This window comes from Camelina sativa, chromosome 12 (genome assembly GCF_000633955.1).
Source record: "Camelina sativa cultivar DH55 chromosome 12, Cs, whole genome shotgun sequence".
NCBI classification, from domain to species: Eukaryota; Viridiplantae; Streptophyta; class Magnoliopsida; order Brassicales; family Brassicaceae; genus Camelina; species Camelina sativa.
The window spans coordinates 2970067-2996993 of record NC_025696.1 but is presented as its reverse complement, the minus strand read 5'-3'; the positions used below and the strand labels follow the sequence as shown (position 1 = coordinate 2996993).

Genomic DNA, 26927 nt, shown 5'->3' with positions numbered 1-26927 from the left:
CTCAAATGGATCCAAAAAAAAAATCAGAAGGAAAAAAAATCAAAGAAGAAGAAGATGCTCAACCCAGTCAACCAAAAAGTGCAAGCAACCCTCGAAACTTTGATTTAAACAAAAAGATCTATTTCCACGAAGGATCGATTGATCCCAACAAAGAAGTAGAAGAGGCTATGTTGGTTATGTTAAAGATTTATGTGCCAAGTCTTTTTTAGCTTCTCTTTCTTCTCTATTGTTCTATGTGAGTTTCTTTCTTCTGGTTTCTTACGATGTTTAAGGAACTAATAAGACTATAAAAATAAAAATAATCTAAATAAAATATCTTTGCCATTTCGAATAATCTTATTGATCTGCCCACTAAGTCAAAATCTTAAATTTTAAAATCAAATAAAAATCAATCATAATTTAATCAACAAGAAGTCTCCGATCATTAACATTATCCAAACACATGACAATAATAATTAAAAAGAAAAACAACAACAACAAAAACAAAACAGCATAAAGCGATTTTTCAGAAAAAAGAAAAAACAGAGCAGTTATAAAAAAACAGAGCAGTTCACGAGTTCGACAAATTTAGTGTGTTCAACACACTTTGGACTAATACAGGATCACAACTTATTTGTATAGGAAGCTGATCATCTCTTTCCAACACCGATTTGCTCATATGTGGTGTCTTGTACTTGTTTGATCCTCCAACTTTCATAATCTCTTGCATGCACAATTGAAGAGTTAGGAAAATATGGTTTACCTTTTCCGTAGGGTAGTTTTCAAAAGACTCTTCTACCGCACGAACAAGATCTTCGATGGTTTTTGGACACTCTTTATGCTGTAACGATTGAATAGCACTAAAAAATCCAAGATCTAAAATATTTAGATCCGGTGAGTTTGGTGGCTGACACATCAACTGGATATCAAAACCATTACTTGATGCAACTTCTTGGAAATCTTTATCCCCACATTCAATATGTGTTCTTGCATTATCTTGTTGGATGAAGATAGTTTTCCCTCGATCTTCTAGTGGCCACTTTTCATGAATAACAGAAAGAACCTTTTCAATCAAACATGCTTTTATATCTTCTCTTTTGACCGATGTTACTGCCTTTAGTTCCAAAGTTCCAGCTTCTCTATTTTTACTTCGTCTCTTAGCTGGCTCCATAGTAACAAAAGGAAATATTCCAATCTTTCCAGAAAATATCTCCGTTCCTTCCTTGTCAAACCTTGGACGAGCCATAGCAGCTAAAAACATTACTTTTCCGATGTAATTCTTACTTTGACATGTACGTAGCGGCTCTTCTTCAGTCGGAAGTAAATAATAGTTCTCCGTCTTCTTTGTCATGTAGAACCATTTTTCATCGATATGCACCATATTGTACATATCAACAAACTTTGGTTCATGAGGTATAGTATGTTTATCCAACATAGAAATGCAAAATTGTAGTCTACCTTTCAGATTGTCTTCCTTCAAATGAGGCTTGATGCTATTGGTATGACGTCGAATAAACCCTTCTTTCTTCCGTCTAAATAATGTTGTAAGACTCACATTCATAGCTATGGCCATCGACCTCAAAGTTGTTCGTTTATGGAGCGGAATATCAGTGACTTGGTGTGGCTCAATCAAGATTCTTTTGCGACCACAATTTATAGATCTGCGGTGAGATACATCCACTGTTCCAGTATTATGAACCGTTTCTATTGCTCTTCGCCAAATCTTTTGCACCATTAGTATAGGCACCGAAAAGTAATTAGAAACTTCTCTGGTAACAGTTCTTCCAAGCACTCCATCATTACTCCTCATTAGTAAAGCATTGAAAATCATCCATCGCTCTTCATTTGATAGATTTTTTCTGGTTTGTCCCGAATGTTGTACATTTTCGTTTTCTGTTTTAAGAAGATAGATTTAAGAAAACAAATTAGAAATTAAACTGTATAAGTCATGACGTTAAACTATGTAACAACAAAATCGTAACTAATTTTAAAAGAGCCTAAATAACTGGAATAATAGAACAATTAGAAAATTATCCTCAAACAAAGAATATGAGAACGTGACTAATTAAGAAGAATTAACAGAGAAAAAGTAGAAACTAAAAAATTAATCAGTAACTAACTTCAGTTTTATTATGCCAAAAAAAAAAAACAAAAAATACCTGGAACAACTGCAAAGTCTCCATTGCCATTGCTAAAAGCTTCTTCTGTTGGTGGGATTTCGTTTAAATCAAACAAAAAATTATTCTCATTATTTAGTAGTGACATACTCAAATCATAATTTAGAATTGTGAAATAAAAGGTAGAAACTATTCTAATTTTGAAACTTAAATAAGCATAACAGATTCACAAAATATTTACATTGGCTCCAATGTAAAAATTTTGAATTTTAAGTTTAAAAACAATTATGTAAAACGTTGGCTCTATTTTTTTCAAGTAATTCAGATTCATCAAAATTTTACTTTGCCTCCATTGTGTAAATGACGTTTAGTATTTCCTTTTATTAATTGAGATTTTTTTTGCCTTTTTGGGCAAAATGATTAAGCACGTTTTGCCTACTTTAATTGCTTCTAACTGCTTTAGTTAAGTGTTTTAATTAAATAAGTATTTTTCTTAATCTGTGTGCTAAACTCAAAACATCCAATATATTGAAACGGAGGGAGTATTTGTTATAACACCCCCAAAAGAAAATTTTGTAATAAAAACAACAACAGTCATTTTGAGTACACATTGAAACTGTCCGTAATTGGATAGGATAAGTGTCGTACAAAACAAGAATTGAGTTCATCGTCAAACAGGCAATATATGAAATGGACAAACTTAAAGACGTTAAGGCAAGAAGATACATTTCACTTTCTATATGAATGGCAAAACTTAGAACTCTTGCATCTTGATTCTATTGACTTCGGTCCTAATAGTGGGAGTATTGCTAGGCTTCTATCTAAATGCCCTATGCTTGAGGAGTTCATCGTTAATTCTTAATTGTATAATAACATGGCATCATTGGAGCTCTGCATCAATGTGTTCCCTTACCGTCAAGAGACTTAACCATTGATGGTGATCAACACTACAGTACCTCCCATCCATGTATAAATCCCATATTCAAGTACAGTCGATGAACTAAGGATGACAAGTCCTAGGGCTAGACATTCGGGTAACCCGTTCAGGTTCGAGTATTATCCGTTTGGGTTCGGATAAACGGGTTTAGAAAAATAGAATCCATTGGGTATTTTTAGATATATGGGTTCGGTTTGGTTTGGGTACTATCGGGTTCAGATCGGTTTGGGTTACAAATTTTAGAACCCGATTAGCACCCGAACTACCGGGTACCCAAAAAAAATCTCTAAAATTAATTAAATTTAACTAAATTTTGACTTATGTAACAAATTATTTTAGATATTTTGATTATTTTTAATATTTAGGTATAAAACTAAATGAAATATTCAAAAGTATAATCATAATTTTGGATAATTGCATTATATTAATTATACTTTCATATAATTGTTCTATCCTCTCAACTAAGTCCAAACCAAATATTTTTTATATTATTCTTCAATCTATTTGTTTTCTATTCTTCTTTCATAACTGTTAAATAATTTTTAGTTACATAGTAGGCCCATATATAAGCCCCTTGAACTTTAAGCCTTTTTTAATAAAAAGTTTTTATGCAAAAGATCCAAATGTCAATTGACTCAAGACCATAGATTTTAAGCAAGTTAGTTAACACAATTGTTTTTTCTGTTTTGTTATTTTCCAATTGATATAGTGATTAGTGATGAAAGGGGTTAAGGGTTTATGCCTGAGTAGCTCATAAGGAGAATTCAATCAACCAAGTCCCCATCTATGGAGAATAGATCCGACACTCATAATTCGGATCCTAATTCCGTCGGTCCTCCTTCTGCTCTGACCTACCTCGACCCTCACTACTGGTATTGCATTCACCTAGAAGTCGAACAATCTCTATCCCTCTTTCTTTTCTTGTGTTCCTGAATGTCTTGAAAATTGCAGGGACGAGAGGTTCTCTTCTGAGGAACACTACGAATGGTTCAAGGACTACTCTCATTTCCAGCATCTCATCAAATCCAACATCAAAACCTCTTCTTCCGTACACATACCATCTCTGACTCTATCTCTCTTTTTTGTTAACCTTCTTGACTTCATGGTTGTCCAGACCCATAGATTCAGTAGTTCAGTTTATAATTCCCAAAAAAAAATGTGATTTTGAGTATGCCCTTGTTGTTGTGAATTGTAATGAAGGTTTTGGAATTAGGATGTGGGAACTCTCAGTTGTGTGAAGAGTTGTATAAAGATAAGATTGTTGATATTACCTGCATTGATTTATGTTCTGTTGCGGTAGAGAAGATGCTGGATCGGTTGCTATCAAAAGGTTACAAAGGTACTTTGCTTTGATTATAATTTGTTTTGATTAATTCACATAGGCATAAACGTAACCAAGTACTACTATAGTTGGCAATTGGCATACTTTAAGTCTTTGTAAAAGTTTTGACAGTAAAACTGAGAATTTCATTAGTCTCTGCTGCTTTGTTTTGCTCCTAGAAAGTAAAAGTTCATTTGATCTTACTCTCGACGTGTTTAATATTTTGACTTGAGACTTTTCTATATTCAGAGATAAAAGTGGTGCAAGCTGACATGCTAGACCTCCCATTTAACAGCGAGTCTTTTGATGTGGTTATTGAGAAAGGGACCATGGTAAAAACCTGCTCAAATTTCCTTTTCATCCATTGTTTGTTAGGACTTAGGATCCGTGAACGTGGTTTCAAAGTGTATATGATCTTGGATTTTGACGAGAGAAATCTCATGAATTGCTCTCTGTTTTTTTGTAATTGATTTTGTGAAGGATGTACTCTTTGTGGATGCTGGTGATCCATGGAATCCCCGTCCTGAAACTGTTAGCAAAGTCATGGCAACTCTCGATGGAGTTCACCGGGTTTTGAAACCAGATGGGATCTTCATTTCCATTACTTTTGGCCAGGTATTTTTATCAGCGTATATCTGAGATCTTACACTTTGTATTCACTCAATTACTAGCTCTAAAAGACTCTTTTTTTGGTCATGCAGCCGCATTTCAGGCGTCCTTTGTTTAAGGATCCCAAGTATTCTTGGTCCATGGAATACAACACTTTTGGCGATGGCTTCCACTATTTCTTCTATATCTTAAGAAAGGTCAGTACTGCTGATTCAAGAATCTTTGCTTAAGGGTTTGTGTTTTCTTCTCTGTTTTGATTGCCTTTTAGTAGCTCTTTAGAAATCTCCACTAGCTGTTAATAACAAGTCTTGCTTATTGCCAAAAAAGTTGAGCTTGGTGTTCAGTTGTCTTCTTCCTAACACTCATTCATTCTGATCCAGAAAGATTTAGGATGCTACTTTCAACCAAGTTTAGTGTTCAAAGTTAGGCATTTCTATAGAGATTGAATTCTGTTAAGCTATTAAACCAGTGAAGCCTCTTCCATATCTTCTGAAAGTGAGCCTAAACAAGATAGTCAATCAAATGTAGGAATTTGATTGACCTTCTCATGAATAAACGAAACTTGTGATGAGATACTTAAAGAGTTCTGAAAACTCGACATTTTTTTGGGTCAGGGAAAAAGATGCAATGATGAGAAAGAAAATGAGAAATGCAAAGATCCATCAATATCACTATATCAAGATGAACTTGAAGGCGAAGACTACCTCTTCCGGACACGCTTCGATGATGACGAGGATTAGGAAAAGAACAATGTCAGATTAGTTGTTGTTGCTGTGTAATGTTTCTATATACACTATGATTTGTAATTTTAGAATCATTCTTTACAAAGAATATGATCAAACTGAGTGGATACAAAGTGTAGAGGTTAAAGATGGAGAGTGGATGATGCAATGTATTTGGTTTTCTTTCCCAGTTTTGGACAATGTTTCAGTATTTGGTAACTTTGCTCTAAAAATATTCAAAAAACACAAGTACACTGAAACATGGTATCTTAATCATGTTTACGTTTTTCAACTGACACATGTTTCATTGTATTTGTTTTAAATGATGTAAGAGAAAAATTGTACAAAGTTTACGAAACAGTGAACCATAATCGCAGTTTGAATTTCAAAACGTCAGAATCAGATTAAAGAAAGTATATTTGACTGAAAAACAAATCTGAACTGAAAGTTAAACAATCATAACAAAACCAAATTCATAGTAGATTATAATTTTACTTCCGTCTTTTGTCTTTTGCCAACAGATTAAAAGTACTTATTACTTTGACAATAATAGTATAATACCAATAATTTCCCAAAATTTTTAAAAAGAAAAAAAATCCAAAACCAAATAATAGTCCAAAGTCCAAAAAAAGAAAAGAAAATAAATCATTAAATTTGCGTGTTTGTTTATCCCAAAAATAAAAATAAAAACTTTCACAATTATGGCAAAAAATATTAAAGACCGAAACGACGTCGTGGAAGCTTAAGTGTTAAGCTTTTGCATAAAAAAAAAGTGAGAGAGAGAGAGAGATAGGAATCTTTGAGCGATTCGTCTTCCTCCTCTATCGCCTCTCTACTCTTTTACCGGAACTTCTCTGTGATCTCACCGGAATATTCCCTCTTCTCATCTTCTTCCTTTTTATAATTCTCCGTCCTCCTCACTCTCTCCCTTTCTTCGATCATCTCGATCTTTGATCAACGATAATTCCGTTAGTCGCGTGTTCCAAAAAAATTGGTTTGATCACGAACGATGGATGATTATTATAGCGCGGAAGAAGAAGATTGCTATTACTCATCCGATCAAGAGTCTTTGAATGGGATTGATAATGAAGAATCTGATTTGCTTCAGCCTCTCTCCTCCAAAAAATCTAACACTCAGGTTCCCCTCCTCCTCCACTCTACTTCCTCTGTTCCTTCATTCATTCGTGTATGAATGTTCTCAATTCCGTGATTGCTTTAATTGTTGATTCTCTTCTTCCTGATTGAATTTTTGTGTTTCGTGAATATTTTTGAATTTTTGAAAAAAAAAAAAACAAAATTGAATTTCGATTATTTCATTGCAAAATTGTGAATTGAGAATCTGGTTCCTGTATCATTGTTCATCTGAATTTCTCAATTTGTTCACAGTGTGTATAGGATTATGAACACACTGTAGATATTAATTGGACAATTTGAAATTAGGGTTTTGTTTCTCTCTTACGGATTTGGTAACGTTTATCAACCAATTTGCAGGTCATCACTCAAGAATCGCTTCTAGCAGCACAGGTAATACATGACCAGAGATGATTCTTATTTTTTCGTTTTTTTTTATTTGTTAACTTTGTGTTGAGTTGTTGTTGGTTTTTTTCTGATATGCAGAGAGAAGATTTGCTAAGGGTGATGGATTTGTTATCGATAAAAGAGCACCATGCGCGGACTCTTCTAATTCATTACCAATGGGATGTTGAGAAGTTGTTTGCTGTCTTTGTTGAGAAAGGCAAAGACAGCTTGTTTTCTGCTGCTGGTGTTACTCTCTTCGACTCTCAATTTGACAACTCTTCTTTTCCTCTGTTGAGCTGTGATGTCTGCATTGAGGATCTACCTCGTGATCAGATGACCAGAATGGACTGTGGCCATTGCTATTGCAATAGTTGTGAGTCCCTTTTTTCTAAATATTTGTGGGGTTATCCTAAAGTTCGACATTTGATTTAACACTGTTCTTGGTTTGGTTTAGGTTGGACGGAGCATTTTACTGTTCAGATAAATGAAGGGCAGAGCAAAAGGATTAGATGCATGGCTCACCAATGCAATGCTATCTGTGATGAGGATATTGTCAGGAATCTAGTCAGTAAAAGGCGTCCAGATCTAGCTAAGAAGTTTGATCGTTTCCTTCTTGAGTCATACATTGAAGACAACAAGATGGTCAAGTGGTGTCCGAGCACTCCTCATTGTGGGAATGCAATACGAGCTGAGGATGACAAGTTGTGTGAAGTTGAATGCTCTTGTGGTCTTCAGTTCTGTTTCAGTTGTCTGTGTCAAGCCCACTCCCCTTGCTCTTGTTTGATGTGGGAGCTATGGAGAAAGAAGTGTCGAGATGAGTCTGAGACGATTAATTGGATAACCGTCCACACAAAGCTGTGTCCCNCTATTGCAATAGTTGTGAGTCCCTTTTTTCTAAATATTTGTGGGGTTATCCTAAAGTTCGACATTTGATTTAACACTGTTCTTGGTTTGGTTTAGGTTGGACGGAGCATTTTACTGTTCAGATAAATGAAGGGCAGAGCAAAAGGATTAGATGCATGGCTCACCAATGCAATGCTATCTGTGATGAGGATATTGTCAGGAATCTAGTCAGTAAAAGGCGTCCAGATCTAGCTAAGAAGTTTGATCGTTTCCTTCTTGAGTCATACATTGAAGACAACAAGATGGTCAAGTGGTGTCCGAGCACTCCTCATTGTGGGAATGCAATACGAGCTGAGGATGACAAGTTGTGTGAAGTTGAATGCTCTTGTGGTCTTCAGTTCTGTTTCAGTTGTCTGTGTCAAGCCCATTCCCCTTGCTCTTGTTTGATGTGGGAGCTATGGAGAAAGAAGTGTCGAGATGAGTCTGAGACGATTAATTGGATAACCGTTCACACAAAGCTGTGTCCAAAATGTTGCAAACCTGTGGAAAAGAATGGCGGATGCAATCTCGTAAGGTGTATATGTGGGCAGTGTTTTTGGTAAGACCGTGTTTCTCCATTGCTTTATTTTCCTATTACGCATTTTTTTTTCTATGCTTTGAGACAGCAAATGTCATATGGTGAAAGTGTCTCATTATGGACAGTTGGCTATGTGGTGGAGCTACTGGTAGTGATCACACTTATAGGACTATCGCTGGTCACAGTTGTGGTCGGTACCAAGATGACAAAGAGAAGCAGATGGAAAGAGCGAAGAGAGATTTAGACAGGTATACGCATTACCATCACCGATACAAAGCACATACAGATTCATCAAAGCTAGAAGATAAACTTAGGGATACCATCCTTGAGAAAGTTACGAAATCAGAAAAGAGGGAGCTGAAGCTTAAAGACTTCAGCTGGGTCACCAATGGACTTGACCGGTTGTTCAGATCAAGACGGGTCCTTTCGTATTCGTATGCTTTTGCATATTACATGTTTGGTGAGGAGCTATTCAATGATGAGATGACCCCTGAGGTGAGAGAGATAAAGAAAAATTTGTTTGAGGATCAGCAGCAACAACTTGAGGGTAATGTGGAGAAACTTTCGCAGTTCCTTGAGGAACCCTTTGATGAATTTAGTGATGACAAAGTCATGGAGATAAGGATTCAAATTATCAATTTGTCTGTTGCGGTCGATACCCTCTGCAAGAAAATGTACGAGTGCATTGAGAATGACTTGCTCGGTTCTCTCCAACTTGGCATCCACAACATTGCGCCGTACAGATCGAAGGGAATAGAACAAGCAGCTGAGTTTTATGCTTCTTGGAATTCCAGCGGTCCTGACAAATTGCAACCTTTGGATAGTGCTGGTACAAGCGGTAAGTAATTCTCGATTAATTGTGATTGTATCATTCTAGTAATGAATGAACCAGTGATTCAAATCCTAATGAGCTAATATTGTTTATACAGGAGTGACAACGAGGCCTGAGCAAGCTTCAGGATCGAGGAGCTCGGAAGACACTATTTCATCTTCACAGAAACGTCTCAAGAAAGAAGGAAGCTTCATAAACAACAAAGTCACTCTATTGGATTTGAACTTGCCAGCTGATTTCATCGACCAAAACTGAACTCTAATCCTCACTTGCTTTTGTCCAAATGATATGACATAGCAAAAGGTGTTTGGCTATATCTCTCGTTCAAGTTTCGCGACTGACTGGTTAATTTATCTTCCTTATAGTTTTTTGGTTTTTTGTAACAACTATAACTTATTGTTGCTTCTATAGTTCTAGACTTCTAATTCATAGATCTTTTGGTTCAGCCTACCAACTCTGGTGCTTCTCAATGTCTTTCGAGGTCAAATGAGTTATTTTATATTTTTATTAGTTACTAATATAATAAATTATCTGATTTTACGATTCGATCCCCCAAGTATAAGAAGCAACACCATAATGGCGTAATTTGTAATTTATTACGGTTAATACTTTTAAGTGAAGAAACTGAATTGGAGTAATGATGAGTTTGTGTTCGCTTTTTTTAATCTAGTTCCTAGGCTTTAAGCCTTTATGTTTTGTCTTGGAGTGGCCAAAGAATATCAAACATTCAGAATCTGTGTTCTTTCGTACGGTACCCATCAGACGATACTTCCAGCTATGTCAGAAAAAGCTACTTCCAGCTTTTTCCTGTTCTTTTATTTCCAATACTTGAACAAAACAAAAAAAATTGCTATTTTCTATTCTTTCTTTCTTCTATATACATACATACATAGTACCAGGATTTAAAAAGTTGGTCAGAAGTTGAATTAATATTAGGATAATTTACCTACTAAGGTAAGGGCAATAAGTGTACTTTTTTGTGTTATAAAATGGCATGTAGTAGTCTATTTTATTACTATTAAAAAAATGTGGCATGTAGTCTTGATTATACAATCAACGCAAAAATTTGTTTTTCCACGACTCTACTAAATATATCAGAATAGTAGACAAACAAATTATTGAATGAAGTTCGCAACAAGTAGCAAGAACAAAAGAACGATTTGCTATGTAAAAAGCCATTTTCACGGTTAACGTACAATTAACAAGTAGTGGAATCATGCCTAAATAATTTGCCTAATCTTTTCAAGTGGTGTATAGTCCTTTTAATATGAGTATATGTTTAATTAAAATCCGTTACTAAGAATATTTGTCTGGATATATCAAGTGTTGTGGCCTTGTGGGACAAGGACAACAAATGCTCGACAGTATGGTACATATATTTTTATTTATCTTTAACCAATCAAAACAAAACCCAAAAACAAAGATATTTTTAGGCAGTAAAGCTATGTGAAATGAGATATGGAGGAGATTTGATCTAAGTACCTTTCTCGGTTGCGTGCCTAATATTCCAATGTATCTAGAACCTTAGATGCATTTAACAAAGAATGTCATAATTCAATATGTAACAGAGTGCTTAAAATTTTGCAAATCATGTATTCAAGAGTATAGTATATATATATATATATATATATATGTATAACCTTTTAATAAAATAAGAAATGGTATTAGTGTGGTTTAAAATATAGCAAAAATAGTAAAGTAACACATATTCTCTCATTTCCTTGGCAATATAATACTCATAAGCTTACTTAGCATTTATATACTCTTTCGAAAAAATCATAGAAGCTTCATCTGGTAACAAGCAACAACCACGTGTGAAGCACCCCCATCACATATAACAAATGGTCAATCTTTTTAGATATTTGTAGTCTTGTAGTATATAAGAGTGCATTTATAAGATCATTTATCGTAACCCACTAACACCATAAACAATTCTCCAAGAGTCGTTGACAAAACAAAAAAAAAAACTTCTAAAAAAGTCAGAATTTGCTCTAGACCCTCCATTTTTTCCGTTTAAATCTCCATTATAATCTCTGTCTTTCTTTGCCAGCCAAAATCTACAAACACATATTATCCTTCAACTTTCTTATTCATAGCTATCATAACCCAAAAAAAAAAAATCCCCTAGACAAAAAAAAAAGTAAAAAGAGATTAATTCTATTCTATCCATTATTCTATAATCTTTATTTTTAAATCAAGCATTTGACTTTTGTGATAAAGATTTGAAGAAAGAGATGAGGAACGAAACGGGTGGTACCATGGTCGTTGATGTCCAAACTGATCCATATAACAACAATCTCAATCGCCACGAACTTAGCGATAGTCCCAAACCGAGGCCTAAATTTGGTGATCTCTTGAAAGCTGACCACGACGGAATATTCCCTCCCGACGATCTCGTCAGTGGCAACAGTAACGCAAGTCACCAGCGATTTAGCAGCGTTTCGGCCTCGACAATGAGCAGCGGTCCGACCAGCGGTGAAGGTTCTCCTTGTGTAATGTCACCATGGGCCCGCGTGTCGCCCCCTTGGGGTGCGGATTTCAATGAAGACAATGTCCTCGAGACCAACGGTCTCATTGGATCCATTGTAAGAAAAGAAGGGCATATATACTCGCTAGCCGCTTCTGGTGACCTTCTCTACACGGGGTCGGACTCGAAGAACATTAGGGTTTGGAAGAATTTGAAGGAACACGCCGGGTTCAAATCCAGTAGTGGCCTCATTAAGGCCATTGTGATATTTGGAGATAGGATCTTTACCGGCCATCAAGATGGGAAGATCCGGATTTGGAAGGTTTCAAAGAGGAAACCGGGAAAACACAAGCGGGTTGGCACATTGCCGACATTTAAATCAATGGTCAAGAGCTCTGTAAACCCTAAGCATCACATGGAGGTACGCCGCAACAGAAACTCCGTGAAGACAAAGCATAACGACGCCGTGTCTAGTCTTAGCCTGGACGTGGATCTTGGATTGTTGTACTCAAGTTCTTGGGACACGACGATCAAAGTGTGGAGGATCGCGGATTCGAAATGTTTGGAATCAATACATGCACACGATGATGCGATAAACTCTGTAATGTCCGGTTTCGATGACTTGGTGTTCACGGGATCCGCAGATGGCACTGTTAAAGTGTGGAAACGTGAGATGCAAGGCAAAGGAACAAAACATGTGCTAGCTCAAGTTTTGCTCAAGCAAGAAAACGCAGTCACGGCGTTGGCTGTAAAATCAAAATCTTCCATCGTATATTGCGGTTCCTCGGACGGGCTAGTGAACTACTGGGAGCGTTCAAAGCGGGTATTCACCGGAGGAATACTCAAAGGCCACAAATCCGCAGTGCTATGTCTCGCTATAGCGGGGAACTTGCTGTTGAGTGGTTCCGCCGACAAGAACATATGCGTGTGGAGACGAGACCCGTCGGACAAGTCCCATCAGTGTCTCTCTGTTTTGACGGGACACATGGGACCGGTAAAGTGTCTAGCCGTGGAGGAGGAACGAGCTTGCCGCAAGGGGGCAAAAGCCTCTGCAACGGGCGAGGGAGACCGGAAGTTTATTATATACAGCGGAAGTTTGGACAAGTCGGTAAAAGTGTGGCGAGTGTCGGAGAGGATGGCCACGTGGAGGGAGATGGACGAGCCAGCAGCATCTTCCGGACGGAAGAGCTCTTCCTCTCCGCATGAAGGGAGTGGCGCGTGGAGTTCACGAGACATGGAAACTCAAAAATAAAAACGAGTGGAAGGAGCATAGTGTGATTATATTTCGAAGCTGTCCCGTCGTTGCTCAGTCAGTCAGGAGGACCTCACGCCGGGGAAAGAGTCAAAAGGATTGATTTCTATTTTACGACCAAGTCAACGGAGATGTTTGTGCCTCGTTAGATGGTGAGAGAATCAAAAAAGTCGGGTTGATGGTTTTCACGTAGTGAGCTTTTGCTTATTTTTTTTGTTTGGAAAAGAAAATGTTTTAAAAAAGAGTGTACTATAATTAATTTTTTCCCTAATTTTGTAAAAATAAACAAGAAAGAAAGACCGAATCAAACATGTTCTTTTTATTTTCTATTCTTTGTCGTGGTTGCAACTTCTTATAATTTGGAATTTTGATGAGTCGTTCCTCTTCATTAGAATTAGTCGTTCTATATTGATATTGATAAGATTTAAGGGCAACATGATCTTATATATATTTTGATGAGGAAATATTGAGAGCACAACAGGGCCTTCTAGGTGGGCCCTGTGAATCTTCGGATAAATTGATCGAAGCAAAGACAGAAGCCCTAGTCTGNGAAAACACAAGCGGGTTGGGACATTGCCGACATTTAAATCAATGGTCAAGAGCTCTGTAAACCCTAAGCATTACATGGAGGTACGCCGCAACAGAAACTCCGTGAAGACGAAGCATAACGACGCCGTGTCTAGTCTTAGCCTGGACGTGGATCTTGGATTGTTGTATTCGAGTTCTTGGGACACGACGATCAAAGTGTGGAGGATCGCGGATTCGAAATGTTTAGAATCAATACATGCACACGATGACGCGATAAACTCTGTAATGTCCGGTTTCGATGACTTGGTGTTCACGGGATCCGCAGATGGCACTGTTAAAGTGTGGAAACGTGAGATGCAAGGCAAAGGAACTAAGCATGTGCTAGCTCAAGTTTTGCTCAAGCAAGAAAACGCAGTCACGGCGTTGGCTGTAAAATCAAAATCTTCCATCGTATATTGCGGTTCCTCGGACGGGCTAGTGAACTACTGGGAGCGTTCAAAACGGGTATTCACCGGTGGAGTACTCAAAGGCCACAAATCCGCAGTGTTATGTCTCGCTATAGCGGGGAACTTGCTGTTGAGTGGTTCCGCCGACAAGANGAAGACGAAGCATAACGACGCCGTGTCTAGTCTTAGCCTGGACGTGGATCTTGGATTGTTGTATTCGAGTTCTTGGGACACGACGATCAAAGTGTGGAGGATCGCGGATTCGAAATGTTTAGAATCAATACATGCACACGATGACGCGATAAACTCTGTAATGTCCGGTTTCGATGACTTGGTGTTCACGGGATCCGCAGATGGCACTGTTAAAGTGTGGAAACGTGAGATGCAAGGCAAAGGAACTAAGCATGTGCTAGCTCAAGTTTTGCTCAAGCAAGAAAACGCAGTCACGGCGTTGGCTGTAAAATCAAAATCTTCCATCGTATATTGCGGTTCCTCGGACGGGCTAGTGAACTACTGGGAGCGTTCAAAACGGGTATTCACCGGTGGAGTACTCAAAGGCCACAAATCCGCAGTGTTATGTCTCGCTATAGCGGGGAACTTGCTGTTGAGTGGTTCCGCCGACAAGAACATATGCGTGTGGAGACGAGACCCGTCGGACAAGTCCCATCAGTGTCTCTCTGTTTTGACGGGACACATGGGACCGGTAAAGTGTCTAGCCGTGGAGGAGGAACGAGCTTGCCGCAAGGGGGCAAAAGCCTCTGCAACGGGCGAGGGAGACCGGAAGTTTATTATATACAGCGGAAGTTTGGACAAGTCGGTGAAAGTATGGCGAGTATCGGAGAGGATGGCCACGTGGAGGGAGATGGACGAGCCAGCAGCATCTTCCGGACGGAAGAGCTCTTCCTCTCCGCATGAAGAGAGTGGCGCGTGGAGTTCACGAGACATGGAAAAACAAAAATAAAAACGAGTGGAAGGAGCATAGTGTGATTATATTTCGAAGCTATCCCGTCGTTACTCAGTCATGAGGACCCGTCCTCACGCCGGGAAAGAGTCAAAAGAATTGATTTCTATTTTACGACCAAGTCAACGGAGATGTTTGTGCCTCGTTTAGATGGTGAGAGAATCAAAAAAGTCGGGTTGATGGTTTTCACGTAGTGAGCTTTTGCTTATTTTTTTTGTTTGGAAAAGAAAATGTTTTAAAAAAGAGTGTACTATAATTAATTTTTTCCCTAATTTTGTAAAAATAAACAAGAAAGAAAGACCGAATCAAACATGTTCTTTTTATTTTCTATTCTTTGTCGTGGTTGCAACTTCTTATAATTTGGAATTTTGATGAGTCGTTCCTCTTCATTAGAATTAGTCGTTCTATATTGATATTGATAAGATTTAAGGGCAACATGATCTTATATATATTTTGATGAGGAAATATTGAGAGCACAACAGGGCCTTCTAGGTGGGCCCTGTGAATCTTCGGATAAATTGATCGAAGCAAAGACAGAAGCCCTAGTCTGAAAGTCACAAAAGAAAAAAACTAGAAGATAGAAACCCTAGCTCTCCTCCAATTTGATTTCGATGTCGATGTTGCGAAAAAGCTGGTGAGAAGGCGACTGCGTGTATCTATCATGGGGCAATCGCCTTCTTTTATTCGAACTAGCCGTATATAACTAGTTTGTTTCTTGGTCTTTGTCTGTTTTATACATCTATCTTGTCGATTTTCATTCAGTTATTTGGAGGATTCCGAACCTAACATTTTACGGTAGGTGCATTTTCAGAACTTATATATCTTGAATATTGACTTGAAACACTCTCAAAAGTCTTTTGCTATTATACGTAGAACTTTCATGGACAATGACGTAGGCTTAAACTAGTTATATATGGCTAGTTCATGGACAATGACGGACAATAACAAATTAACATAAAAAGTAAACCACAAGACTACAAGAGATAAAAAAACATACGTCAATCTTCATGATCATTCCTTCAGTAAACAATGGTCTTATGCATCTCTCCATAAAGACCCGATAAGATATGCTCATTCAGCGAGTTTTCACTTTTATTGATGTAAATATTTTTATCATTTGCAAAATGATGTTAAGATAAATGAATTAATACATCGATTATTTAAGTGATGTATTTATACATATTTATATCAATAACCGAAAGTGATGAGTTTATTGATGCCGTACTAGTCAATAACAATATCAATTATTACAGTCGATGCTAAATTTTATTTAGGGTATCAATTATAAATAAGCAATATAAATTAATATCACTTAGCCTTTTGATATAATTTAATTGATGTAATATGCACTTTTTGTAGTGATTGGACTATAGTACCATTCATTGCAGAACAAACCGAAGATCGTGTAGCATCTATCTCCAAACTTATCTTCTAAGAACCCACCTTGAATTCTTCAATGACAGGTGGTATGCAATTTTGGAAGTAAGTTCTTCTCGGAGTATAGCAACCAAGAGATCTTCCACATTGGATTTCAATGGTGATGCAGCGGAGAAGGAAGACTTTTTTTTTTTTGCAAAAATAAAAGGGAGAAAATGACATAAAAATTTTGAACTTATCAAAAAATGCTGAAAAAACATGAATTTTGCTTGTGATAGATTAAATAGCTAATTTTAGATAACTTTCTAATTAAATGGTTAACTTTTATTAAATCAACCAAAAAAAGCACATCCTCAAGTCAACTGACAAAAAAAGAAAGTCAACATTAACAGTTTACTAAATGATGTCGTTTTGTAGTTTTTTTTAATTCAAAAATCTAGGATTCGAACCCATCACCAGTGATGACAACTGCATAAATCAGCTATAAATTGTATTAAATATTTTATTGTGTGGATTAATATATTACAGTTTGAAATTCAATTAACTGTTATTCTATTATTCACATAGATAAAAAGTGAGTTGGACAAACAGGAGTTAGAAGACGTTTCTACATGTGTGCATTTTATTGTTGGAAAAACTTATTTATTCAAAATTCAAGTTAAAAATATGATTTTGATGCATCATATCAAACTTTTGAAGTCTCATAAATTATAGACCAAACAAGCATAAATAACATATATATATATATATATATATATATATTATGATGTGTTATGTTTACTAAATACAATATATTATTTCACTTAACATAATAAAAAGGTTGTTTTTATGTGTTTAGACAAGTTCAAATGATGTCAATTGTGGAACCAAACGTGAAAAACGTGATGAACGTCAAGAACGGTTGATCAATGGAAGAAACAAAGAATTGAAGACTGAATTTGTTTTTTAATTTTCAAAAGTTTATGCATAACAACATGTTTTTAAACAATTCTTTTAATTTGGTTTTAACTCATTTTTAGGATAAGTTTTATTTTTAATATATCAAATAAGCATAAGTGATACAAACAATGAGATATTATGATTGTTTGGTTAATAATTATTTAAATATTATATTATTCAATAATTAACATAAAAGCTGATAATATATTATTCTAATTTAAAACAATAGTAACAATATGTAATTTAAAAACAAGCATACATAAACAATGCACACATCACTAAAAACAAAAGAATAGGCACCCCTAATAAACATACATAAATTTTTCTTCTACAATTATATAAAATATATTAATTAGAAACTAAAGAAAACCGGTGTATCGCATGGTTCATATATATCTAGTGTTTTATACTTAATAATACCAAAATACTGCTACTATTTTATTTGATCATTGTATTTATTTCTGTTACACGTGTGACTATTTTCGACGGATATGAATTTGCATAAGTTAATCATATTTATTGTCGGATAAAAATGTTTTCCTTCTTTCCTTGCCAACTGACCTGTCGAACAACACAAGAGTGAAATAATAACTAGGAAGTATTTATAATAATATTTTGAAGTCTAATATTTTATTATTTATTCTATACGTGGATTTTGATGGGGAAATGAATACACGCACATGATACATTGCATTGTATCGAGCTATATTTATAATTAGAGTCTTCCTTTTCTCATTTCTATTAAAATCGTAAATTTGTGATTGAGAAAATGTATACACAGACGCATGAATACATGATACGTTGCGATTGGTCGGAAATTGGGAGTTATCAGATTGTTGTCTTTATACACGTACTGACGTACGACTTATACAAAAATTATAAAGTATAAACAATAGTTAATTTTTATATACTGTTCACACCGCACACATCGTTGGGACTTCGACTGGAATTGGAAATGTTGAAGTACGAACTTGAAAAAGAGTAGGCGACTCTTCTCAGGTTAGTCAGTCTAGAAGTATGGCCTAAGGCAAGGGGGCATAAGAGTGTCGTCTGAGTGTGTGTGTCTAATGGAACTACTATATGTCTGTGTGATGTTGTAAAAACAATCCAAGTGACTACAATGTAGTTTTATGAGTAACACGTTTCTTGTTCTTTTCACTCTAGAACAATGAAACTGTAACAGAGACAAAGAAAGAACAAGAGATAGAGTGAAACAGAGTGATGAGAGAACAAACCCCAAAAAATGCAACATAAATGGAAGAGCAATTTGTTTTGTTAATAACCATTTTCCTTAAAAGCACGTCATGTGTTTGGGATGTTGTAGGAACTAGAGAGACAGGTTTGGACTTTGAAGGTGGCAAAGGAAGAGACCACATGTGATACTCTATATATATTGTGCTGTTTTGAACCGGGAAAGGATTCTGGCGTCCGAGCAACGGTAGAGCTGGACCCCCGGTGTTGGAACGCTATTTTACTCGATTTTACCAGCTATCGAGCTTCCTGAAAGCTAGATCGCCGGTGGTGGACCATCATTTTACTCGATTTTACCGGTTGTCGACCTTCGGAATAGCTTGACCCCCGGTTGTTGGACAGTATTTGCCTCCTTTTGTCTCCTAATTCGATATAAAATTTACAAACACTCACCACAAAGTTAGAATGTGATTAAATACTTTTAGAACCCATAAAAAAAAAACTATATACATTAATTACTTAATCGTATGGTCCATGTTTCCATCACCAAAAGGAAACTCGATGATCTAATGAGTAATGTGTTTTTGGTTTTGTTTCCTTTCACACAGTCTATTTGCAAGCGTCTAATGCAAAGAAGAGCCAACCTATTTTTCATCATTTTGAGAGAGAAGATTATTAAGAAACTATTAATTCTTTCCATCAGCTCTTATTAAGAAGAAACGATTTAAAGTTTTGAAAGTTTCGCATACAACTTTTGAAAGAAAAGGAACTACTCTCTGATTTTTTTACCAACTACTACATAATTACTCCACCTACTACTACATGGGCATGCTCGACACTAGACTATAAGCTTAACTCTTCAAGTAAACAAAAACAATTAGTTCCTAGTCACATCCTCTCCATGCATGGATTCCCCTTTCGTGTAATGGTTTAGTCACCAACATATCCACAACTGGCAGCCAGATTCTAGAGAGCAATTGATGATGAATTAATGGTTTAGTCAACGATCTGAAACTTGCTTCTAGCGAAATTATCAAACCCTGATTTCAAAACAGAAAAAAAAAAAACATACTTACTTTTAACGTAGCCACCAACATATCCACCGAAAAAAGCTAAGAAAAGACGAGAATCTGGCTGCCGGTCCCATACACGTTTCAAGGTGGAGGTCGAGGTGGTCAAGGAAGAAGATATCGAGGTGGTGAAATCGCGAGTCCATCTACCAGAATGCTGCAGCTTTTGTTTTTAAGGTACTGTAAGTAAGCATATATTTATTCATATTTCTAAGGTACTGTAATAATGACGAGATTTTTGTTTTTGCTAAAATAATGACGAGATTGTTATGGTCTCTAGTTGTGTATGTCATGTTTTCTCCAAATATAAAATTGGAGATTATGAATTTGTTTTTGTAGGTGTGATCTTTTAAATATATGTAACTAGGATTGTTCGTTATCCATGGCTAGCACATACTTATGTAATTGTAAATCATTGCTGAATAGTGAAGAAAAAATACGTAGTCGATAATCCAGGGCAAAGTCGTGAATGGCTAAGAGAAAGTCAAATCGTCAAAATAGGATTAAGCTTGTCATGAAGAGCAAAGAGCATATTAAGAAGTGAGAACAAATTCAGTCGCAGTACTATTGAGAGGAAGAGAGCACATCTGCACATATGTATTATATTTATATATGCAAACAATGTTAAAACAAAGCAAAAAATAGAGTGTATCAATATTTATAAAACAGAGCAACAAGGTGAGACGCAATATTTTCTTATTTCCGCAGTCAGGGTGGAATAGATCTTCCTCACCACATGAAGGGAGTGTGGCCCGTGGAATTAAGGAGCATATAGTGTGATTAATCATTCTCTCAGATCACGAGGACCCGTCTTCACGTCGGGAAAGAGTCAAAAAGGATTTATTTCAATCTTATGACGACCAAGTCAACGAGACTCAGACAGGTTTGTGCCACTGGTGAGAGAAAATCAAAATTTAAGTCGGATTGATGATGGTTTTCCTTAAAATAAAAAAAAAAAATAAAAAAATTAAGACTTAAGTATATATACTATCAATTTTTTTTCCCTAATGTTGTAAAATTAAACAAGAAGAAGGACCGAACAAACATGTTTGTTCTATTTTCTATTATATGTCTTGATGATGATTGTAACGTACTAAACCCGGCCATATTTGTCATTAATGGAACGATATATTATCAATTTGGAGAGACACATATATGAACATCTTGTCGCGCAAAACTATCTTAGTCTAATTGTCAATTATCTTTTCATAGTAGGAAAGTGGTATTCTAGAATACAAAATGTCTTCCCAACAAAAAGTTATAAGTGTAAGCGTCAATCTATTAACCAATTAGCATGTTTTTAAAATTAACAATTAAACGCATACACCACTTTCTTTAAATGAACACATTCACGCTCAGTATACTATTAATCACATAAAGTTTTATCTTTATGGTTTAAAAGGTCAAATTGTAGACTTCAGAATTGTATACTTAGTTAAATTAAAAAATTAGTTAACACGTTTTGAACCACTTTACCGAATACGTCTTTAACCATAACATATACTATCAATTTATCAAATGAATTTTTTTATGAAATGTTTTATTCATATATAATAATGTTAATTCTATTCACAATTTATAAAAAAATCAAAATAAATAATGTTAACTATATATTGTGAGGCTGGGATCTATAATAATTTCGTAACTAATCACTAAACCGAAAACATTTTCACTAAACTGTAAATTAAAAAGTTATAAAACGAGTCAACCTCAACAAACACCACCGGTCTCCTATAAACCGTGTAATTCCGGTTATTGCAACATTATTGCAGGGATGAACAGATATTTACAAAACTACCCTCGTTCTTTGACTCTCTCCACGCCTTTCCGCAGACGCATCATCGTTTTCAACTTCCCCAACCCGCGTTGACGGCAAGAATTTTCCCGGAAAATAACTCTTTTTTCTTTTCTCCTTCTCTTTTGGTTTACAGAAAAAAGAAAAAACAAAGGAGAAAGTCTTCTCTTTCTTATTGTCAAGTCTTCGTCGTTTACTAAGTGAAAGAGAGAGAGAGAGAGAGAGAGAAGAAGAAGAAGACGATCCAACCAATCACTCTTTCTTCTTTTTGTTTACTTCTTCTTCTGCAAATTCCTTTTTTTTTATTTCCCCAGAAAATTTTGTTTGCTTATTTTTCTTTCTCCCATCGTCTGAAAAAAAATCTCTTAACAAAATTCGAATAAAGTCTCGTTCTTTAAGCTAAAAGGAGCTAGCTTTATGTGATCAAATTGTTGTATATATCTGAAGTTGTGTTCTTGTCTCACGCGGTTGGTGATTTTGATTATATAAGCCACTAATGGCTTAGGGGAAGTCTTTATCTTATCCTCGTAATTGTTGGTAGTTTCTAAATCAGGCAATTTTAGGAATTAGGGCTTTTTTGTGTTTTTGTGTATGTGTGTGCTCGATTTGGTAAAAAAGAAGATGGTTTTAAGAAAGTTATTGCCTTTAACATCACCGAATCCTAAAAATCAGGAAAGTGAAGATGATGATGATGAAACTAGTAGTAATTATAGAATTGATTATTCATTCGCCTCTGAGTATAAAGGCCCTCTTATTGCTAATTTGCCACGAGCTCTTCCCGTTGAAGTTGATGAGATCCCCACGGCTCAACCTGTTTCGTTTTCTTCCTTGTCAAGTGGTATCTCTTACCCAGTTGCTCAACCTCTCGTTAGGACTACTAATAGGGTTACCAAGAAACCATCTGATTCTGTAACTCAGAAGAAGAAGAATGGTTTTGTTGATTCTCCAGGTGCTTCTAGTGTGGTTTTGATTGGGCGTGATGTTGTTTCTGGCTCGTCATCATCTTCATCATCATCATCAAAGAGATTGGATGTATCAGAAGAAGCGAAAAGTTTGGTTGAGGTACCGTTATCACCATCATCACCATTGTCTGCATCAGTAAGAGGGGAGGATACATTAGATGATGGAAGAGCTTCGGATGTGGGATCAGATTGTTCCATTGGAGAGGATGCCGATGGAGAACGTGCAAATCATGTGAGATTCGTTGAACCATTTCAGAACAGTGAATGTGGTGAAAGCTCTTACCTTTCTGATGGAGAAAGTATAGCTGCAACGCCTAAAGCTGAAAGGAAAGGTAAAAGAGGATCGTGTTACCGATGCGCGCTAGGCAACCGGTTTACTGAGAAGGAAGTCTGTATCGTCTGCGATGCCAAATACTGTTATAACTGTGTGCGCAGAGCCATGGGTGCAATGCCTGAAGGAAGAAAGTGTCAAACTTGCATTGGTATTAGGATCGATGAGTCCAAGAGAAAAAGTCTCGGAAAGTGTTCAAGAATGCTGAAGCGTCTTCTCACGGATTCTGAACTTCGACAAGTCATGCATGCTGAGACCTCCTGCAAGGCGAATCAATTGCCTTCGCGGCTTATCACTGTCAATGACAAGCCTTTAAGTGAAGATGAGCTTTACATGTTGAAGACATGTCCACATCCACCCAAGAAGCTAAAACCGGGAGACTATTGGTATGATAAGGTTTCTGGCTACTGGGGAAAGGTAGAGTTACTTATTTATGTGTGTCTGCCTATCTATTCTTGAGGATTTTATTTTTGAGTGCTCAGCTAAATCAGAGCCTCTATGTGTTTATTTAATCAGGTAGGAGAGAAACCTTGTCAGATTATAAGTCCTAACAAGAACATAGGAGGTAGTAACGTTAAGAAGGACGCAAGCCATGGTGATACTGGAATTTGTATTAATGGCCGGGAAATAACCAAGTCAGAACTCATGATGCTCAAGGTTCTTTCGCTGTTTTCACCCTTGTTTTTGTTAGTGTCGTGTTAATGTCGTGTTCTGAATTAAGGGATTCTTTGCTTTGATGTAGATGGTGAATGTTCAATGTGAAGGAAACCCTCATTTTTGGGTCGATTCAGATGGTACGTACCAGGAAGAAGGTCAAAAACGTTCCATTGGGAACATCTGGAATAAGGTATGATTTCCTTATCACAAGGTTTTCTCTTTCACAGCGTTTGAACATAAAACTAAAGACCACTACTAATATCATTTTTACAGAAAAGAGCAAGACTTGCTTGTGCTCTCTTCTCTCTGCCAGTTCCTCCGGCTTCATCTGCAGTAGAACCATGTGATGTGCCCATATATGAGCAGAAAATGCTTAACAAGCTTCTTCTGATTGGTAATGAGAAATGTGGCGCCACTACAATATATAAACAAGTGAGCTATTCATCTTAATGTCAACCCACTTGAATATTTAACATCTAGTAGGGAATCTGGATTGACTTCTTCTGTTTCAGGCAAGGTCTCTCTATGACATCCCATTCTCTGTAGACGACCGTGAAAGAGTCAAATTCATAATCCAAACAAATCTCTATACCTATCTGGCAATGGTTCTTGAGGCACATGAAAGGTTTGAAAAAGAGATGAGCAGTGACCAGCCTTCAGATCAAACAGGTGATTTTTATTGACCGAGCAAACATCAGTTAACAATTGATTGTTGTGGAACACTGATTGAGTTCTTGTGTGATTTAGGCAATATGGGAGATGAGACAAGTCCTAAAACAGTTAGCTCGATCAACCCGAGACTAAAACATTTTTCAGATTGGCTTCTAAAAGAAAAGGAAGACGGAAACCTGAAGATATTTCCACCATCAAGCCGCGAGAATGCACAAACCGTTGCAGATCTCTGGAGAGTACCGGCCATTCAAGCCACCTACAAAAGGCTTCGTGATACACTTCCCAGAAACGCCGTTTATTTTCTTGAACGAGTGAGTTTACATCAAGTGCTTGCTTGTCTAATCAGGACCATAGTAGACTGACCTAAATTTGTTACTTCTCAGATTCTTGAGATCTCGAGATCAGAATACGATCCTTCTGATATGGACATATTGCAAGCGGAAGGACTATCCTCCATGGAAGGACTTCCTTGTGTGGACTTCTCATTCCCATCAACTTCTCAAGAAGAGACTCTTGAGAGCGATTATCAACACGATCCAGACATGAAGTTAGTTCTATTCTTTTTCCTTGTGCTGTATTCAGACTAAATGAAAAATTGTTGGGACTTAATCTCTCTCTCTTTTGCTCTCTCTGCAGGTACCAACTCATCCGGTTAAATCCGAGAAGCATTGGTGAAAACTGGAAATTGCTGGAAATGTTTGAAGACGCTGACTTGGTGATATTCTGTGTCTCACTAACAGATTATGGAGAATACATAGAAGACGGTGACGGGAATGTTGTGAACAAGATGATTGCAAACAAACAGCTTTTTGAGAGCATGGTGACTCACCCGACCCTGTCTAAGAAAAGGTTCCTTTTGGTTCTAACCAAATTTGATCTCCTAGAAGAAAAAATCGAGGAGGTTCCTCTAAGAACCTGTGAGTGGTTCGAAGACTTCAACCCGTTGATAAGCCAGAACCAGACGAGCAGGCACAACCCTCCAATGGCTCAGCGTGCTTTCCATTACATTGGTTATGAGTTCAAGAGACTGTATGACTCACTCTTGGAACCGTATTCGATGCGTGGAAGGAGCTTTAGGCCAAAGCTGTTTGTTTCCCAAGTGAGCTTGGAGAGTGACAGTGTGGACAACGCACTGAGATATGCTAGAGAGATTCTCAAGTGGCATGTTGAAGAAACTTCCATGTTCCAAGAAATGTCTACTACTAGCATCGAGGCCAGCTCGTCCTCTTGATATTTTTTCCCCTAAAATTCTTTCTTTCTTTCTTTCTTTTACATAGCGCTTGTGTGCATGTTTTTGTGTGTGTTGTATCATGTATGTAGTGCCAAGATACATATTCATGTGATTGATTTCTCAGGTAAAAAACAAAGAAAAAAAGAGAGAAATAAAGTGAAGTAAATTACACCTTTTTTTCTTTTCTTCACAAGAAGCCGGTTTAACAGATTATCTAATTATACGGTTTGTGAGGATGAACCGGACCAGAGTGGCATTTAGATTCGCGGTTTAAACTTTGAGAGATCGAATCGTTTAAAAGAGGAAAAGAAAATATTTTGAAAGTGTCACGCAGACTACGAGGGACTGAGCATTGTACCTTCTTTCTCTGCAAAAAACTTAAACGTTGATTTGACTCATCTTCAACGTTCAACGTAGTACTCTCTCTTACAATTTTATCTTACTTTTTCTATTTACTAGTCTTCACTGTCTCTCTCTTTCTCTCTCTCTCTGTTTTTAGTTTTTCTCTCTCTTTTGAAGCACAGATCCAACATCTCCTCCTCTTCAATGGCTACCGCTACTGAGTTCCAGTTTCCCCCACGGTTCTTCAAAGCTTTCGTCTCCCATTTCAGCTCAGATTCCATGGTAAGATATTCTCTCTTGTTTTTTTGTTTCCCAGGTTTCTTTTATACATGAGCAAACGATTCTTACTCTTGTTGGTTTCTTACAACTATGTCTGATGGTGCCCTTGCCCCTTGGTGGTGTGATGAAACAACACTGTATTTTAAGTTTTGTTTTCTGTGGGTTTATCTGCATTTAGGCTCCTGTTAGTATATATGTAGCTCTGCCGTTTCTAGGGTTTTGCTCTGTTTCTTCTTACCCCTTTGGTTTCCTCTGTTTTCTCACTAATGAGTAAAGATTATAACTTTTCTGTACGAATCAGCCTATTTTATAGACTTAAATCTAGAAATGTTTGAATATTGTGACTGGGTTCTATCAAAGTAGAGGTAGCTTTGCTCAGATTCTGTTTTTCTTGCTGATGAATAGATTATATACATGTGTTCTGCTTTCAGAAGCTTGTCTGCTTATATTAATTTCTCTCTGGATGCTGAAAGTTGCAATTTTTTATACTGAGAAGCTTCTTATAGGGTTTTGATTGACTTCTTGAGACTGTATGCTTTGATTTTGTCTGTATCTTGAAAGTTGACTCTTTTTAAGTTTTAACTGTCCCTACGCTTTTGATTGAAATCAAATCTTGTTTGTGTGTGTGCATAACCCTCTGCTGCGGTCAGAAGTTTCAACCTGACTTTGAATTTGGATGACATTCTCTGACCTTTAAAGTCTCTCTTTCTATGAGTATCTCTTGAGTGTTGGCTTTTTGCATTGAGCAGGTGATCCCAATCCCCTACTACGATCAGCTTCCACGTCTTCTGCCCAAAAAGGTGATACTCCAAGGACCTGGTGGACGCTCTTGGAACGTAGCGACCAAGATAAGGGGAGATGAAGTGCATTTTGTGCAAGGATGGCCCAAATTCGTCGAGGATAACACTCTTAACGACGGAGACTTTTTGACCTTCGTGTATAATGGTAACCACATATTCGAGGTCAGTATCT

General features: G+C 36.8%; 7 protein-coding genes across 8 annotated transcripts in view; 6 read left to right on the top strand and 1 right to left on the bottom strand.

Moving 5' to 3' along the window:
- Positions 551–1789, bottom strand: LOC104733145. Its single transcript, XM_010452753.1, has one exon. It carries the CDS (start codon positions 1787–1789, stop codon positions 551–553), a length of 1239 nt encoding a protein of 412 aa, XP_010451055.1.
- Positions 3719–5875, top strand: LOC104729790 (methyltransferase-like protein 13). The gene is made up of 7 exons (XM_010448793.2): positions 3719–3905; positions 3985–4081; positions 4234–4372; positions 4604–4686; positions 4835–4969; positions 5056–5160; positions 5578–5875. The coding sequence occupies exons 1-7, from the start codon at positions 3820–3822 to the stop codon at positions 5701–5703; spliced, it is 771 nt and encodes a 256-aa protein (XP_010447095.1). The 5' UTR covers positions 3719–3819; the 3' UTR covers positions 5704–5875.
- LOC104729789 (probable E3 ubiquitin-protein ligase ARI1) lies at positions 6446–9962 on the top strand. 2 transcript variants are annotated; one of them, XM_010448792.2, is made up of 6 exons: positions 6446–6823; positions 7177–7209; positions 7303–7576; positions 8164–8644; positions 8749–9461; positions 9553–9962. In XM_010448792.2, the coding sequence occupies exons 1-6, from the start codon at positions 6695–6697 to the stop codon at positions 9708–9710; spliced, it is 1788 nt and encodes a 595-aa protein (XP_010447094.1). In that variant the 5' UTR covers positions 6446–6694; the 3' UTR covers positions 9711–9962. The 2 variants fall into 2 exon arrangements, with proteins under 2 accessions (XP_010447094.1, XP_019089285.1); XM_019233740.1 differs by lacking the exons at positions 6446–6823; positions 7177–7209; positions 7303–7576 and adding an exon at positions 8075–8082.
- LOC104729788 (protein will die slowly-like) lies at positions 11385–13411 on the top strand. The gene has a single exon (XM_010448791.1). It carries the CDS (start codon positions 11690–11692, stop codon positions 13172–13174), a length of 1485 nt encoding a protein of 494 aa, XP_010447093.1. The 5' UTR covers positions 11385–11689; the 3' UTR covers positions 13175–13411.
- Positions 13353–15293, top strand: LOC104733144 (myosin heavy chain kinase B-like). Its single transcript, XM_010452752.1, has 3 exons — positions 13353–13366; positions 13702–13825; positions 14300–15293. Exons 1-3 carry the CDS (start codon positions 13353–13355, stop codon positions 15107–15109), a joined length of 948 nt encoding a protein of 315 aa, XP_010451054.1. The 3' UTR covers positions 15110–15293.
- On the top strand, positions 21774–25508 carry LOC104729787 (extra-large guanine nucleotide-binding protein 2-like). Its single transcript, XM_010448790.1, has 8 exons — positions 21774–23191; positions 23291–23431; positions 23517–23621; positions 23705–23863; positions 23944–24100; positions 24179–24414; positions 24487–24650; positions 24740–25508. The coding sequence occupies exons 1-8, from the start codon at positions 22073–22075 to the stop codon at positions 25332–25334; spliced, it is 2676 nt and encodes an 891-aa protein (XP_010447092.1). The 5' UTR covers positions 21774–22072; the 3' UTR covers positions 25335–25508.
- Positions 25605–26927, top strand: part of LOC104729785 (B3 domain-containing protein At4g34400-like) — a 7417-nt gene continuing 6094 nt past the window's right edge. The window contains exons 1-3 of the mRNA XM_010448789.2: positions 25605–25747; positions 25859–25958; positions 26705–26917. Coding sequence (XP_010447091.1) covers positions 25881–25958; positions 26705–26917 — 291 coding nt within the window. The 5' untranslated portion in view covers positions 25605–25747; positions 25859–25880. The remainder of the gene's footprint in view (positions 25748–25858; positions 25959–26704; positions 26918–26927) is intronic.